The 18,828-nt window shown below is 40.1% G+C and overlaps 1 protein-coding gene and 1 non-coding gene across 2 annotated transcripts in view; both read right to left on the bottom strand.

Annotated features, from left to right (window-relative positions):
* Positions 1-18,411, bottom strand: part of LOC103084044 (zinc finger protein 160-like) — a 50,901-nt gene extending 32,490 nt beyond the window's left edge. Inside the window, 3 exon segments of the mRNA XM_082931025.1 lie at positions 10,093-11,515; positions 14,934-15,060; positions 18,397-18,411. Of these exon segments, the coding sequence (XP_082787151.1) occupies positions 10,093-11,515; positions 14,934-15,060; positions 18,397-18,411 (1,565 nt within the window).
* TRNAE-CUC (transfer RNA glutamic acid (anticodon CUC)) lies at positions 13,376-13,448 on the bottom strand. The gene has a single exon. It is a non-coding gene; the product is annotated as a tRNA-Glu (tRNA).
* Positions 18,412-18,828: the final 417 nt, after the last annotated feature.

Here is an 18,828-nt window from a genome sequence, read left to right as displayed (position 1 = left end):
TCAAAATGTCCCTAGAACTCAGGAGGCAGTGAAATGTGAGAAGACTTTATGGAAAGAAAGAGCCTTTGGTTTTGACTATTCACATACCTAGGATGGATCTGGAAGAGGGAATAAGGTGTCAGACACTGCATAACACTGAAGGTCCAGTATGTGTTTTTACCTCAAAGCCTAAGAGGAGACCTTGCTATTTGAGTTGTTTTTGGATGGGGAGAGATTTGCCATATGTTTTTCCTGCATTTTCTGGCAAAACTCAGCTGAATGATGAAGGTAAGGCAACAAAGTAAACACATGTCTTGGGATTTTTAAAATAATATTTTGAGTTGTGATGAAATACACATAAAATCTAACATTTTAACTATTATTAAGTGTACAGTTCAGCAGCATTAAGTACCTTGATATTGTTGTGCAACTATCACCACCACCCATCTCCACGATTCTTATCTAGTAAACTGTAACTCTATGCAATAAACAGTAACTCCCTATTGCCCTCTCCCTCGGCCCCTGGCAACCACCATTCTACTTTCTGTCTCTAGATTTGACTGGTCTAGGTACCTCATATAAGTGGAATCAGACAGTATTTGTCCTTTTGCGATTGGCTTATTTCACTTAGCATAATGTCCTCAAGGTTCATCCATGTTGTAGCATATGTCAGACTATCCTTTTTAAGGCTGAATAATATTTTATCGTTGACCACATCACGTTTCTCTTTGTGTGTCAGTGGACATTTGGTTGCGTCCACCTTTTGGCTATTGTAAATAATGTTGGCTATTGTTGCTCTGAACATGCCTGTACAAATTTCTCTTTGACTCTTCTCTTAGTTATTTGGGGTATATACCCAGAAGTAGAATTTTTGGATCATATGTTAATTCTAGGTTTAACTTTTTTTTTCTTTATAGAATGAATTTAAATTTATTTATTTATTCATTTATTTTTGGCTGTGCTGGGTCTTCGTTTCTGTGCGAGGGCTTTCTCCGGTTGCGGCGAGCAGGGGCCACTCTTCATTGCGGTGCGCGGGCCTCTCACTGTCGCAGCCTCTCTTGTTGTGGAGCACAGGCTCCAGTCACGCAGGCTCAGTAGTTGTGGCTCACGGGCCCAGCTGCTCCACGGCATGTGGGATCTTCCCAGACCAGGGCTCGAACCCGTGTCCCCTGCATTGGCAGGCAGATTCCCAACCACTGCACTACCAGGGAAGCCCCTAGGTTTAACTTTTTGAGGAACCATTTGTTTTCCAAAGTAGCTGCACCATTTCACAATCCAACCAACAATGGATAAGGTTTACAGTTTCACTACCTCCCTGCCAACATTTGTTATTTTCTGTTGTTTTTTAAATAATAGTACCCATCCTAATGGATGTGAGGTGGTATCTCATTGTAGAATGTTTTTAAGATGGGAAATGGACAAGTAAAAATATCAACCGGGTACTGGGATATTTAGAGGCTGAAATATTTTGTATTAAGTGATATCGCAATTAGTTTGAGGGAAGACAGGAGTCAGTTCGGACTCGCATGTCCTCTACGGAGGAAATATACCTATGGTGGAATCTTCACATTTCTAGAATAGCAGACGAGGAGGGTGTGGGTGAATAACCTTTTTGTTTATGTGGATTTTTCTCTAGGAAAAGATCCAAGGGAACAAAACAGGAGAATCAAAAAGTGGGGGGGTATAACTGATTCACTTTGTTATAAAGCAGAAACTAACACATCATTGTAAAGCAATTATACTCCAATAAAGATGTCAAAAAATAATAACAATAATAAATAAAAATAAAAAATAAAAAAATAAAAAATAATTTTTTTAAAAAGTGAGGGAAATGGACAATTCCTCAATCACATAGAAAGATTAGAATGTACACTTATTCGTGATTGCTAGATTTGAGGATCCAAAAAATCTAAAGGAGTTTCAACAAATGGACAATATATTCAAACTTGTGTCAAAAATATATATACAGGGCTTCCCTGGTGGCGCAGTGGGTGAGAGTGCGCCTGCCAATGCAGGGGACACGGGTTCGTGCCCTGGTCCGGGAGGATCCCACATGCCGTGGAGCGGCTGGCCCCGTGAGCCATGGCCACTGAGCCTGCGCATCCGGAGCCTGTGCTCCGCAACGGGAGAGGCCACAACAGTGAGAGGCCCGCGTACCGCAAAAAAAAAAAAAATATATATATATATATAAAGAACATTTTTCAGCAGTTGTTAGACCACAAAGTCTCAAACACTAAAAAAAATTTTTAATAAGATAATATTTTATCATCATCAAATAATACCACTTGGAAAACTGTATGTTCAGAAATTTTAAAATATTGAAAACCTTAAAGAGTCACTATTTGTTTAGATAATTAGAATTTATGTATATGAAAAGATAAGAAAATTCTTATGTCAACCCTGTGATATTTATTTAATGAAAAAAATTATTTAGAGGAAATAAGATAGCTGCAAATTCACATATTAGAAGTTCACTGGACAATCCATGTCCTATGGGCCCAATTCAAGAATTTTTAAAGAAAGGTAGAGTGTAAACCCAACAAAAGACAAAAATAAAAATTATATTAAATATAACAAAATGTTCTTTTGAAATATTGGCTTTACAATGTGCAAAAGGCTTCCCTGGTGGCCCAGTGGCTAAGAATCTGCCGGCCAATGCAGGGGACACGGGGTCGAGCCCTGGTCCAGGAAGATCCCACATGCCATGGAGCAACAAAGCCCATGCACCACAACTACTGAGCCCATGTGCCACAACTACCAAAGCCTGCACACCTAGAGCCCGTGCTCCACAACAAGAGAAGCCACCATGAGAAGCTCACGCACCCCAAGGAAGAGTAGCCCCCGCTCACCGCAACTAGAGAAAGCCCATGTGCAGCAATGAAGAACCAACGCAGCCAAAAGTAAATAAATAAAATAAACTTATTAAAAAAATAATAAAATAAAATGCGCAAAGACACACTTGAACAATACCAATCATAGTAGATGATTATTGATATTTTCAAAACCTGTAGAGATTACTAAGAACAACTTTATATTAATTAATTTGAAAATAGAGAAGAATGATTTCTACAAATATAGATCACTAAAACTGAATTAAGAAGAATTAGAAATAAGAGAAATATAAATAACCTCAAAACTTTGAAATATTCAACAAGACTGATTGTTTTACAGGAAGATTTCCCACATTTGCAAGGTATTGGCAGTTCTCTTCATTTACAAACTTTTTCAATACAGAAGATATGAAGATGTGTAATACTGCTATTATATCCCTCATGTTACGACATCAAAAAAAAAAGCAGTTTGACTTCTAAAGTTTGATGCAAAATGGATCATTAAAATACACAATGTGACTGAGTAGATGTTATTCTAGTAATAAATGATATTTTAATATATGTGGTATTACACAGCCTGCTGTGGTGTGAACAATGAGAACACTGACCTCCATTATGCCAATAACTTCAGAGAAGCACTTGAAACATTTCAACACTCAGTTACATTTACAGAAATCTACAACACAACATTGTAAATCATCCATACTTCAATAACATTTAAAATAAACATACACCCAGCATATAGGATCAGGAAGAAAATTAATCTGATCGATAGTGTCCATCAACAATATAGAACTTTATATATATATATATTTTTTTTTTTTTGCGGTATGCGGGCCTCTCACTGTTGTGGCCTCTCCCGTTGCAGAGCACAGGCTCTGGACGCGCAGGCTCAGCGGCCATGGCTCACGGGCCCAGCCGCTCTGCGGCACATGGCATCTTCCCGGACCGGGGCACGAACCTGTGTCCCCTGCATCGGCAGGCGGACTCCCAACCACTGCGCCACCAGGGAAGCCCTGGAACTTTATATTGATGGTCAAATGCTGAGAGTGTGTTATGGACATATATACACTACCAAATGTAAAATAGCTGGCTAGTGGGAAGCAGCCGCATAGCACAGGGAGACCAGCTCGGTGCTTTGTGACCACCTAGAGGGATGGGATAGGGAGGGTGGAAGGAAAACACAAGAGGGAGGGGATATGGGGATATATGTGTATGGTTGATTCACTTTGTTATACAGCAGAAACTAACACACCATTGTAAAGCAATTATACTCCAAAAAAGACGTTAAAAAAAAATGTTAACAAGCATTTCTGTTTAGGTCAGGAATAAATCGAGAATTGATCTCTGAATATCACTTCTACTCAGGCGTATAGTAGAATTTGTAGCCATTACAGCCAGTAGGTCAGAAACATGGGAGGCCTAGGACTTGTGATTGGCATATGAAGTGGGGGTAGTGTTGTGCAACTGAGTCCTTAATTCTTTGGAGGCTGTACTTACTCCAAGTAGTTGGTATCAAAATTCAATTGTAGGACACGCAGTTGGTGTCCAAAGAGCTGGAGAATTGCTTGGCGTGGGGAAAACCCCCATATATTTGTTGTCAGAAGTGTTGTAAGTGAAACAGCTCACCCTATCACTGATCATTAAAAAAGATCCTACTGGACTTCCCTGGAGGTCCAGTGGTTAAGGCTCCACACTTCCATTGCAGGGGGCACGGGTTCAATCCCTGGTCAGGGAACTAAGATCCCGCATGCTGCATGGCACAGCAAAAAAACAAAAAAAAAATCAAATCAAAATGAATTAAATACTTAAGTGTCAGACCTGAAACTGTAAGACCCCTAGAAGAAAACAGGGGAAAAGCTTCTTGACAACGGCCTGTGGAATAATTTTTTTTTTTATTTGACAACAAAGCTAACTAGACAAATGTGACCACATCAAACAAAGTTTCTGCACAGCAAAAGAATCAATCAAGAGTGAAAAGGCAGGGACTTCCCTGTTGGCGCAGTGGTTAAGAATACACCTGCCAATGCAGGAGACACGGTTTCGAACCCTGGTCTGGGAAGATCCCACGTGTTGCGGAGCAACTAAGCCCACGTGCCACAACTACTGAGCCTGTGTGCCACAACTACTGAAGCCCACACACCTAGAGCTCATGCTCTGCAACAAGAGAAGCCACCACAATGAGAAGCCCGCGCACCACAACAAAGAGTAGCCCCCGCTCGCCGCAGCTAGAGAAAGCCTGTATGCATCTAGAGAAAGCCTGTATGCAGCAACAAAGACCCAACGCAGCCAAATAAATAAAATAATTTATAAAAAAAAAAAAGAGTGAAAAGGCAGGGACTTCCCTGGTGGCAGTGGCTAAGACTCCACGCTCCTAATGCAGGGGGCCCAGGTTCAATACCTGGTCAGGGAACTAGATCCTGCATGCCACAACTAAAGATCCTGTATGCCGCAACTAAGACCGGTGCAGCCAAATAAATAAATAATTTTAAAAATGATAATAAAATTAAAAAAGAGTGACAAGGAAATCTGCAGAATGGGAGAAAATATTTGCAAACCATATATTTGATAGGGGGTTAATATCCAAAATATGTAAGGAACTCATCTCAATAAAGCACCCCCCCCCCCCCCCGCAAATAATCCAATTAAAAAATGGGCAAAGGACCTAAACAGACATTTCTCAAAAGAAGACATACAAATGGTCAGCAGGTATATGAAAAGATACCCAACATCACTAATCAGGGAAAAGCAAATCAAAGCCACCATGCTATATCATTTCATACTTGTTAGAATGCTTATTATTTATTTTTTCAAATAAATAAATTTATTTATATATATATATTTATTTATTTTTGGCTGCACTGGGTCTTCAGTGTTGCACACGGGCTTTCTCTAGTTGCAGAGAGCGGGGGCTACTCTTTGTTGTGGTGCGCGAGCTTCTCATTGTGGTGGCTTCCCTTGCTGCGGAGCATGGGCTCTAGGCGCACGGGCTTCAGTAGTTGTGGCACATGGGCTCAGTAGTTGTGGCTCGCAGGCTCTAGAGAGAGGCTCAGTAGTTGTGGCGAATGGGCTTAGTTGCTCCATGGCATGTGGGATCTTCCCGGACCAGGGCTCGAACCCATGTCCCCTGCATTGGCAGGCGGATTCTTAACCACTGCACCACGAGGAAGTCCCTAAGATGATTCCTGAAGAGACAAATGATAACAAATGTTGCCAAGGATGTTTGAGAAAAGGGAACAGTGGTACAGCCACTACAGAAAACAATATGGTGGGTTCTCCAAAAATTATAAACAGAACTACCACATGACCCAACAATCCCACTGCTGGGATTGCAAAGGAAATAAAATCAGGATCTCAAAGAAGTACCAGTACTCCTATGTTCACTGCAGCATTATTCACAATAATCAAAGTATAGAAACAACTTAAATGAGCATCAACACAAGAATGGATAAAGAAAATGTTTTATAAACATGCAATGCAATCTTATTCAGTCTTAACAAAGACGGAAATCCTGTCATTGTTCAACAACATGGATAGCCCTGGAGGACTCTATGCTAAGTGAAACAAGACAGATGGATAAAAATACTGTATGATCTCACTTTTATGTGGAACCTAAAATAGTCAAACTCATAGAATCAGAGCAGCATGTTGGTTGCCAGGGGTTAGCGGAGAGGGAAATGGGGAGATGGTGTTCAAAGGGTACAAAGTTTCAGTTATACAAGATAAATAAGTTCTGGAGATCTACGATATGACATACTACCTATAGCTAACAATACTGTACATGGTAGTACTCATGTTAAGTGTTCTTACCTCAAAAAAAGTGCCCCTCCCAAACTTATTGCTAGACTCAGCTGGTGACACTAGGCAATTCTATCAAATGTATGAAGAATAACAGCATTTGTATACAATTTCTTCCAGAAAATAGACCATGAATACTTTTTAACTCAATTTCTGAGACTACTATTACCATGGTAACAAAAATAAAGGCATTTGAAGAAAGCAATAACTACTAACTAAATCCCACATAAAAAATATGCAAAAATTCTTACAAAATATTAGTGATAGAAATTAGCAATATATAGAAAGAGGGACTGCCCTGGTGGTCCAGTGGCTAAGACTCCAAACTCCCAATTCAGGGGGCCCAGGTTCGATCCCTGGTCAGGGAACTAGATCCCACATGTTGCAACTGAAGATCCCGTGTGCCGCAACTAAGACCTGGTACAGCCAAATAAATAAATATTTAAAACAAACAAACAAACAATATATAGAAAGAACTGTACACGATGACCAAAAGGGGATCACTCCAGGGATGCAAGGCTGTTTTAATGTTTAAAAAACAATCAACATAAATCACAGTAGCAACAGATTACAGTGGAAAAATCATAGCATCCTATCAATTGATGCAGAAAAAGCATTTGACAATATTCAACACTCAGTTTAAACTTTCAGAGAACCAGGAATAGAGGGAAATTTCCTCAACTCAATAAAGAACACCTAAGAAAGCTTACCTTACAACAAACATCATTCTTAATGGTGAAAGACTGAATGCTTCCCCGCCAGAGACTGAGGATAAGACAAGGATGTCCGCTCTTACCACCGTTAGTCAACATGCAATTAGAAGTTACAGCCAATGAAATAAGGGAATAAAAGGAAATAGAAGTGATAAAGATCAGAAAGAAGATATAATAGTGTATCCATCAGCAGGAGGTATCATTGTGGTGGTGGGTTGAACAATCACCTCCCGCCACCAAATGACAGCCACATCCTCACCCCTGTAACCTTCAAGTGTTAAGGATCTTGAGATGAGAGATTATCCTGGATTATCCGATAAACATGGTATAATCGGAAGGGGTTGAATAAGAAGGATGCAGTTGGACTTGGCCACACAGAAGCTGCTACTGTGGTGGAAGGACGGAGATAAAAAGATACTAAGATGGTACCTGGCTGACTTTGACGATGGACGAAGCGGCAAAGCATACAAGCAGTCTGCAGAATTTGCAAAGTGCAAGGAAATAAATTCCTCCCTGGAATGTCAGGGTTACAGTTCTGTTAACATACCCATTTTAGACGTCTGACCTGAACTGAAAGAGAATAAATTTTATTGTTTTAATCCACCTAGTTTGTGGTAATTTCTTACCGCCTGATGAAATAAAATTTATATTTTAAGGCAAGACAAGAAAAAAATTAACATAAAATTCTGTTTGGGCCTCCTCCCTCCCAAATGTGCAGTGTGCATCTGCATTACACGTTAACCACAGCTCCTCAAAGTTGGGAGTGCCTGCCCAACCAACCGGAAAGGTCAAATTTTTTTCATTTCTTTTGACACTAGCAATTTAACTTCTTAAAAGAATAGCGTTTTTTCCCAACTCTGTAGGGGGTCATGGTGACTTGCTGCTCGCGTTGTATGTACTCACCTGGACTACATATCCTTGGTGAACTTTATGTAAAATATCAGTATGCCATTTTGATGCACGATCCTTTGTCTCGAAAATGTGTATGACTGTATCTTGAACTCTAACAGCTGGAACAGTTCTCAGAGCTTTCTGAGAATCTGCTTCCTGGATCATAGCCCTCAATTTGGCATGCATAAAATCCCCCTTTTTTTTTCCTTCTTGATAGATAATTGAATTTTCGTCAACAAGCTGCATTAGGAAACTAATGAAATGATATATACAGACAAGTCCAAGTCATCTACGAATACCTCTAGAATAAGTGAGACTAGTAAGTTCTGAGGATACAAGATCAACATTCAAAAATCTACTGTATTTCTATATAGTAGCAATTAACACATGGGAACAAGTTAAAAATAACATGTCCGATTATTCAAAAAAGAAAAAGTAGAAATGTGTTAATCAAACAAAACGTTGACGGGATTTTGATGCTGAAATCTATAAAATACTGGTGAAAGAAACAAAAGATCAGAAAAATAAATAGACATACTACAGCCATTTATTGGAAGGCATATCATAGAAATGATGTCAAATGATCGCAAACTGACAGGCAGGCTTAATGCATTTTCTATCAAGATATTTTGTAGGCACAAACAAGATTTTTCTAAAACTTATATGGAAAGGCAAGAGGAACTAGAATAGCTAAAATATCTGAGGAATAAATTGGTTGGAATCACTCATTCAATTCAAAACTTCTAATAAGATAAAAAGTAATCAAGACTGATTTTGTGGAGTGAGACATACAGAACGATGGAACAAAACAGAGAACCCAGAAATAGCCCCACACAATTACTTGCAACTGAGTTTTGACAAAGGTACCAAAAAAACTGAATGAAGCAAGAATCTGAAAAAATTACACCACATCAACTGATCTTCCATACTAGGAAAAAAAAAATGAAAGAATCTCCACCAAAACTTCACACCTGTACAAATATTAGCTCAAAATTGGTCATAGCTTTAAACGTGAAATGTAAAACCATACTACTTTAAACTATAAGAGATTTAGAAAAGAAACCATAGGATAACATCCTCAGGACCTATCTATATATCTACCTAAGTTTTAACATATTTTGACTTTTAATTTTATTCTGCAGTATGCAATATTTCAGACTAAACTTGAGACTTAGTTATTCCTCATGTGAATGCTCTGATGTGGACTCTGTCGTGAAAAGTCTTGAAGAAATTTTAAATATTCATTACTTTTGTAAGGCTTCTTTCCATTATGAATTCTTTGGTGAATCCTGAGGGGACACTGTTGCCTAAAGGCCTTTCCACATTCAGTAAATTTCCCTGGGCTTCCCTGGTGGTGCAGTGGTTGGGAGGCCGCCTGCCGATGCAGGGGACACGGGTTCGTGCCCCAGTCTGGGAAGATCCCACGTGTCGCGGAGCGGCTGGGCCCGTGAGCCATGGCCGCTGAGCCTGCGTGTCCGGAGCCTGCGCGCCACAACAGTGAGACGCCCGTGTACCTAAAAAAAAAAAAAAAAAAAATTTCCCTGGTTTCTCTCAGGTATAAATCCTCTCATGACATCAAAGCCATGAATGTTTAATAAAAAGCCTTCCCACATTCATTACATTTGTAAAGCTGCTCTCCAGTAGGAATCTGGCGATGTTCTGTAGTTTTGATCTACAGATAAGAGCCTTTATACACACGTTACAATCTTGCAGCTTCATCAAAGATGTATATTCTGATGTCTAGTGAGTTGTGAAGTCTGTACAAGTCCTCTGTCCTATATGTTACACTGATGTAATTTCCCTTTAGCGTGGACTCTCTGGGGTCAATCCATGCTTGAACTTGTGTTATTTTGCCACACTCGTTACATCGCTCAGGTTACTCTCTAGCATGAATTCTCCGATGACTTATGAGGCTTGAGTTTTGAGTGAAGACCTTGCCACACTCACTGCATTGGTAAGGTTTCTCTCCAGTGTGGATTTTCTTATGTCTGTTGAAGTTTGAGCAATGAATAAAGGATTTGCCGCACTGATTACATTTGTAAGGTTTCTCTCCGGTATGAATCCGGCGATGACTAGGAAGGCTTGAACTCTGACTGAAGACCTTGCCACACTCATTACATTTGTAAGGTTTCTCTCTAGTATGGGTGACCTGATGATAAGTAAGACTTGAATACACACCAAATGCTTTGCCGCACTCGTTGCATTTGTACGGCTTCTCCCCAGTATGAATTCTCCGATGACTTACGAGGCTTGAATTTTGAGTGAAGACCTTCCCACACTCACTACATTTGTAGGGTTTCTCTCCAGTGTGCATGACCTGATGTCGAGTGAGGTGGGAGCTCTGATTAAAGGCTTTGCCACATTTATTACATTTGTATGGTTTCTCTCCAGTATGAATCCTGCGATGATTAGTAAGGCTTGAACTCTGACTAAAGACTTTGCCACACTCATTACATTTGTACGGTTTCTCTCTAGTATGGACAACCTGATGATAAATAAGACTTGAATACACACTAAAGGCTTTGTCACACTCGCTACACTGGTAGGGTTTCTCTCCGGTATGAATTCTGCGATGACGTAGAAGGTGTGAACTGTAACTGAAGCCCTTACCACATTCCTCACACTTGTGATGTTTCCCTCTTGTGTGGATTCTTTGATGTCTAGTGAGATGTGAGCTCTGATTAAAGGCTTTGCCACATACATTACATTTGTAAGGTTTCACACCTGTGTGGATTACCTGATGGTTAGTGAGTTGTGAGCCATGATTAACTGCTCTGTCATACTCATCACATTTGTAAGGTTTTTCCCTAATGTATGCTTTCTGGTCTTCTGTGAGTAATGAAGAATGCCAGAAATCATTCCCATATTCATTAAAAATGTTGGTTTGGACACTCGGAAGAATTCTCTGAAGTACTGAAAATGAGGAACCACTGTTGTTAGACTTCTCAACTTGATGATACTCATAAAATTGCCCTTCAGTTGGAAATATCTGCAGTTCGGCCAGATGTGACTGAAAGCTTAGTCTGAGCCTGTTTTCAATAGGCTTGTTTCCTTCATCTCTTCTACCATGTTGATCTCTTCTACCAGTGAGATTTTTTTTATGGGTGACAGGCACTCCTCTGTAATTTCTTTTGTCACTTCTCCACTGGTACTCAAAGTCATGCATATTTTTCTGGATTTCCCTATAGCCATGGTCCTCAGTCTCACAGCTTTCATGTCTTTCCAACACTGTTTGCAACACTTCCCCTGTATGACTGTTCTCTTTTGGTGCGGATTCCTTGATCACACATTTAAGAGAGGTATCTACAAGAAATAAAGAATAGTATGTCTCCTATTAATTACAGTTTGGAAAGAAATATTTCATATTGAAGAACATAATATTGTATCAGAAGTACTATATATTTTGAACAGTTAAGAAATGTTGCAACCATGATCTTCAGATTTTAGGAACACAAAGAGAATGAGATTCTTTCATAAAGAAAGGGTGGGATTTCCCTGGTGGCGCAGTGGTTACGAAGCCACCTGCCAATGCAGGGGACATGGTTCGATTCCTGGTCCGGGAAGATCCCACATGCCACAGAGCAACTAAGCCCATGCACCACAACTACTGAGCCTGCATTCTAGAGCCCACGAGCCACAGCTACTGAGCCCATGTGCCACAACTACTGAAGCCCACGTGCCTAGAGCCCATGCTCCACAACAAGAGAAGCCACCACAATGAGAAGCCTGCGCACCGCAACGAATAGCCCCTGCTCACCGCAACTAGAGAAAGCCCACGTGCAGCAACGAAGACCCAACGCAGCCAAAAATGAATAAATTAGGGAAAAAAAAAAAGAGAGAGAAAGGGTAATTACATGTATTTCAAATTAATTTTAGGGAAGCCTACTTTAAACAATCAATGGCTGAAACACCCATAGTGTACCCATGTTAGCCCTGAAAGAAGGGGTATTTTTGTACCACGACACCAAAGCACATACCACTTCACAGAAAACATATGGCGGTTTCAGATTTGAAGAGATAAAGGTATTACACATATTGACTGCATATCGATCGCACACCAATAAATGCTAAAGCACAGTACTCTAATGGTAAATAAGCCATAATTTTAACTAATAAGTAATATAAATAAATGGCAATTTAGAAGTGGAAATGAAGTTTAATAAAACAATGTTATAAAAATACAGTAATTCTCTGAATACCAGTTATAAAAGTCGTAGAACTATATTCACTCAGAATGGCCATTCTGCAACACTAACCAGTGATGTGAGTCAGTTATGCTGCATAATACCCACTGAAAAGCCATCATCTATAAATCATAATGAAAATTAGCAAACAGTGATAAAACATGATGGAAAAGAATATGGAAAAGAATGTATATGTGTGTAGGTATAACAGTCACTCTTCTGGACAGCAGTAATTAACACAACATTGTAAATCAACTATACTTCAATTAAAAAAAAGAAAATTAGTAAATAAAACATTCTAGTAAGCTATGATAAAACCAGGGTATAAGTAATAAGCAACCGCAATTATACGAAACTATTGTTTGTGAAATTCTCAACAAATCTTTCTGAAGACAAAAAAAAGCAAGGGCTTCTGTTCCAGAACCAACACAAAACGAGAACTGAAATTTACGTTAAGACTACTGACTTTTTGAAAGAGAAAGACAAACACCATGTGATATCACTCATAAGTGGAATCTAAAATACGGCACATGGGACTACCCTGGCGGTCCAGTGGTTAGGACTCTGTGCTTTCACTGCTGAGGGTGAGGGTTCCATCGCTGGTGGGGGAACTAAGATCCTGCAAGCCACACGGAAAAAAAAAAAAAAAAAAGGCACAAATGAAACAGAAACAGACTCACAGACGTGTGGTTGCCAAGAGGGAGGGTGAGCGGGGGAGATATGGATTGGGAGTTTGGGATTAGCAGATGCAAACTACTATATACAGAATGAACAGACAACAAATTCTTACTGTACAGCACAGGGAACTATATTCAATATTGTGTGATAAATCATAATGGAAAAGAATATAAAAAAGGATGTATATATAGGTATAACTGAATCACTCTGCCGTGCAGCAGAAACTAACACCACACTGTAAATCAGCTATACTTCAATTTTTTTTTTTTTTTTTTTGGCCAAGCGGCTTGCGAGATCTTAGTTCCCTGACCAGGGATTGAACCTGGGCCCTCAGCACTGAGAGTGCAGAGTCATAACCACTGGACCTTCAGGGAATTCCCAAGTATACCTCAATTTTTTTAAAGTTTTTTTAAAAAGACACTGTCAAGAAAATGAAAACACCAGCTAGAGACTAGGGGAAAATATTTGCACGATAGATATCTCAGCATGGACTTGTGTCCAGGTTATACAAAGAACTCTCAAAACTAAGAAAACAATGTGTTTTGAAAAATAAGCAAGGGAACTATATTCAATAACCTGGGGTAAACCATAATGGAAAACAATGTGAAAAAGAATGTGTGTGTGTGTGTGTATATATATATATATATATATATATATATGACAATCACTCTGCTGAACAGCAAACACTAACACACTGTAAATCAAGTACACTTCATAAAAAAAAGCGAATAAAAAAACGTTAAAAAGCGTAGAGGCTAGGAAGTAATGGGCATGTGGGCAGTGTGTGTACTTGCCAATCTGTGGGAAGATAAATGCATTCGGACACTTAAAACGTTGACTTAGGAAAAAAGAGAAACTGACTTAGCAAGTAACATAATATTGTCCCATTCTTAACTATAGGACATGGGGCAAAAAGGAAGAGATCTAAAAGGGAGGGAGTGCAGGGGCTTCCCTGGCGGTCCAGCGGGTAAGACTCTGCGCTCCCAATGCAGAGGGCCTGGGTTCGATCCCAGGTCAGGGAACTAGATCCCGCACGCATGCCGCAACTAAGGAGCCCGCATGCCACAACTAAGACCCGGCGCAGCCATCAATCAGTCAATCAATGGGAGGGAGTACAATGATGAGGGAAGAAACCAGGTCTAGAAACACAGAGTAGAATAACTGCTGCCCGGGGCTGGGGGTTATGGAAATGGGGAAAGGCTGATAAAAGGGCACACAGTTGCCGTCATAAGATGAATAAGGTGTGAACATTTCACATAAAATGTGATGACTATAGTGGATAATACTATAAAACTGAAATGTGCTACGAGAGTAGAACTTAAGTGTTCTCCCCAAGAAAAAAAATAAGTATGTGAGGTAACATGTTAATTAAGTTGATGGGAATCCTTTCACAATGTATATGTATATCAAATCATCGCGTTGTACACTTTAAATATATTACAATTTTATTTGACAACTATACCTCAATAAAGCTAAACAAACAATTTCAAAAATTCACCCACTGATTGTCTCCTTCTGAATGCACAGAGCGTAGTATAATATGCAGACATCTAGCTCTCTTCCAAGGACTAGTGAATCAAAAGCACAGGGGTAGAAAAGAGGGACCTGGATATTTTAAGTTTGCCATAAGATTTTATGCATAGTTAAGCTCTGGAATCACCCTTGATCATGAAATGGGAAGATCATATGAAGAAAGGACAAGTTCAAAGTCCTCATGCTACATTATGAAGCTTTTCATTTCTGAGTCAACAGGGCTTTGATCTCAGGCAGGCAATGCAGGGCCTCCCAAGAGGCACATAAGGGAAAAGGCAAAGATACCCAAGGACAGGTCCCGACTTCTGGAGGGAAGTTATCCTCACCCAGGGAGAGCAGGTTCCCGTAGGTCTCCAACATCACGTCCCTGTACAAGGCCCTCTGAGCAGGGTCCAGGCATTCCCACTCCTCCTGAGAGAATTCTATGGCCACATCCTTGAATGTCAACTGTGCCTGAAATGAAAACACATTTCACCAATGGGCCATGAGAAGAGTCCTTATTTTCACACAAAATGAGAAGAGGAGAGAGAGGGGAAAGGATCGATTCGACTGAAGTGAGTATTGTTACAGATCCACTTATGGTATTTTTTTTTTTTTTTTTTTTTTTTTTTTTTTGTGGTACGCGGGCCTCTCACTGTTGTGACCTCTCCCATTGAGGAACACAGGCTCCGGACGCGCAGGCTCAGCGGCCATGGCTCAAGGGCCCAGCTGCTCCGTGGCATGTGGGATCCTCCCGGACCGGGGCACAAACCCGTGTCCCCTGCATCGGCTGGCGGACTCTCAACCACTGCGCCACCAGGGAAGCCCCACTTACGGTATTTTTGAGCAAGTTATGTGTCCCTAATTTTGCTTTATTACACTTTTCCATAAGAAGTTATGATAGCCTCTAAATCAGTGTGGACTTCCCATTTTTGTGGACAATACAAGAAACACACACACACAATCAACACAGGATTATCTGTATAGAAATGTGAGACATGCTCCACACACCAAGTTATATTCAATGTCTAGAGGAACAAGAGCAGGAATGACATCTTCAAAGATGACAATGTCTATAGTGGCTTTAAAGAAACTGTGATGACAGCAACAGTAATCTCAAAAAGTGTTTGAACACTTCTCATGTGCTACGCATTCCTCTAAATGCTTTGCATGTACTAACCTGTATAATAACGTAATACCAAATTTAAAAATATCTGACCCAGCGATCCCACTACTGGGCATATACCCTGAGAAAACCAAAATTCAAAAGGATACAAGCACCCCAGTGCTCATAGCAGCACTATTTACAACGGCCAGGACATGAAAGCAACCTAAATGTCCATCAACAGAGGAATGGATAAAGAAGATGTGGTACATATATACAATGGGATATTACTCAGCCATAAAAAGGAACGAAATTGGGTCACTTGTAGAGAACATGGATGGACCTAGAGACTGTCATACAGCGTGAAGTAAGTCAGAAAGAGAAAAACAAGCATCATATATTAATGTATATATGTGGAATCTGGAAAAATGGTATAGATAATCTTATTTGCAAAGCAGAAATAGGGACACAGATGTAGAAAATAAATGTATGGATACCAAGGGGGAAAAGGGGGGGAGTGGGAGGAATTGGGAGATTGGGATTAACACATATACACTATTGATACTACTTATAAAATGGATAACTAATGAGAACATACTGTATAGCACAGGAAACTCTACTTAATACACTGTGGTGACCTAAATGAGAAGGAAGTCCAAGAAAGAGGGGATATATGTATACGTATAGCTGATTCATTTGCTGTACAGTAGAAACTAACACAACATTGTAAACCAACTCTACTCCAATAAAAATTAATTTAAAAAATTAAAATAAAATTTGAAAAGAATCTAAAAAAGAGTGGATACATGTATAACCGATTCACTTTTCTGCACACCTGAAAGTAACACAACATTGTAAATCAACTATATTCTAAAAAAAATTAAAATATTAAAATAAATAAATAAACAAAACAGAAACAGACTCACAGACATAGAAAACAAACTTATGGTTACCAAAGGGGAAAGGGGGTGTAGGGGTGGGGATAAATTAGGAGTTTGGGATTAACATACACACACTACTGCATATAAAATAGACAGCCAACAAGGACCTACTGTATAGCACAGGGAACTTTACTCAACAGTCTGTAATAACCTATACGGGAAAAGAATCTGAAAAAGAACGGATATATGTATATGTATAACTGATTCACTTTGCTGCACACCTGAAACTAACACAACATTGTAAATCAACTATACTCCAATAAAAATTACTTTTAAAATATATAAATAAGTAAAATTTTAAAAAACATAATAAAAAGATCTGGTCAGGGGTGGGGAGGGATAAATTGGGAGTTTGGGATTGACAATACACACAGTGCTATGTTTAAAATAGATAACCAGGGACTGCCCTGGTGGCGCAGTGGTTGAGAATCCGCCTGCCAATGCAGGGGACATGGGTTCAAGCCCTGGTCCAGGAAGATCCCACATGTTGCGGAGCAACTAAGCCTGTGTGCCACAACCACTGAGCCTGCGCGCCTAGAGCCCGTGCTCCGCAACAAGAGAGGCCACCACAATAAGAAGCCCGTGCACCGCAACGAAGAGTAGCCACCACTCGCCGCAACTAGAGAAAAGCCCGTGCACAGCAACAAAGACCCAACGCAGCCAAAAATAAATAAATAAATACATAAATTTTAAAAAATAAAAAATAAAATAAAATAGATAACCAACAAGAACCTACTGTATAGCACAAGCGACCCTGCCCAATACTCTGTAATCACCTAAATGGGAAAAGAATTTGAAAAAGAACAGATACCTGTGTATGTATAACTGAATCACTTTGTTGTACACCTGAAACTAACACAACATTGTTAATCAACTATACTCCAATATAAAATTTAAAACAATTAAAAAAAAAAAAGATCTGGTCCCTTCCATCTTAAGGCAGAGACAGCTGTGTCACGGACATTCTAAGAAATTTGCCTCAGGTCAAACTGCTAAAGATGGTAGAACAAACATATAAACCCAGGTGTTTAGATTCTGAATTTAAACGTAAAGAATTTAAGTCATATAAAAGCATCAAAGGTACACTGACAGAGGGTTCCCTGAGGAAACTTGAAACAAGTTCAAGGCTAACAACCTAGAACTACATAAAATGTCATCATGCAGATATGCACACACATACGCACATACATGTTACTCTTTTTATAACTATTTAACTCATTAATGTCATAGTGTAGAAAAAATTTAATGCAATGAAAAATACTCATGATATAATTTCAACAACTAAATAATATATAACTTATTTATTTATTTATAATTTTTTTGGCCGCGCCACGCAGCTTGTGGGATCTTAGTTCCCCGACCAGGGACTGAACCTGTGCCCCTTGCAGTGGAAGTGTGGAGTCGTAACCACTGGACCGCCAGGGAATTCCCATACCTAACCTATTTAGAAATAATGATATGTATCTTATAAAAACCATGCGCTTGAGCATCCATGCACTCATGCACACACATATACACACTTAAATTTACTGAAATAAGAGTTGTCTCTTGATGACCACAATGGAGCCTCTTCAAGTCCCAGGTCACTGGGTCATGGGGAGACGGGATCTAAGTGGAGGTGACAGGCCCTGAGGGAAGGCCCCGGGTGGCTGTGAATGTACAGGTGTCAGGCAGGATACTTCAGAGTCAGACAAGATCAGCGAGTCCAAAGAAGGGCATCTCAGGAAGGACAGACAGAAGAATCAACCGAGAATATGACTTTACCTGAGAAAGAGCCATTGCAGACTCCTCTTTCTTTCCTCTCCCTCCTCTTCAGGGCTTCTTCCTCAGGCAATAGGAGTCTTTCAAGTCGACCCTGAAAGTGGAAAAGATGCTGTTTAATGCTCAGAATCAACACACCCCCTTCCTGAGTCACCACCACACACACAGGGAAGCCCTCAGCATGTGTAACAGACGGTCCTCTGCTGCCCACTGTCCCAGGAGGGATTTGGGGCAATAAACTCCTACACAGAGTCCAACAGGTGAGTTTTCCCACACTTTCCTTCAGATCTCACTCCCCTCCTGGTGAGGCCCTCACGTACCCAGCAGCAGCGGGCACCTCAGCTGGACCCGACGATCCCCTGCAGGTCACAGACCAGCCCTGATCCATCCCCACGCAGAGAAGAATCCCCTTGCCTCTCCCAGGGGCTAATCTCA

The sequence above is a fragment of the Lipotes vexillifer genome, unplaced genomic scaffold (assembly GCF_000442215.2).
Source record: "Lipotes vexillifer unplaced genomic scaffold, Lipotes_vexillifer_v1.1 scaffold1665, whole genome shotgun sequence".
Classification (NCBI taxonomy): Eukaryota; Metazoa; Chordata; class Mammalia; order Artiodactyla; family Lipotidae; genus Lipotes; species Lipotes vexillifer.
Note: the sequence above shows the minus strand (reverse complement) of the source record. Positions and strands in the feature narration are given on the sequence as shown.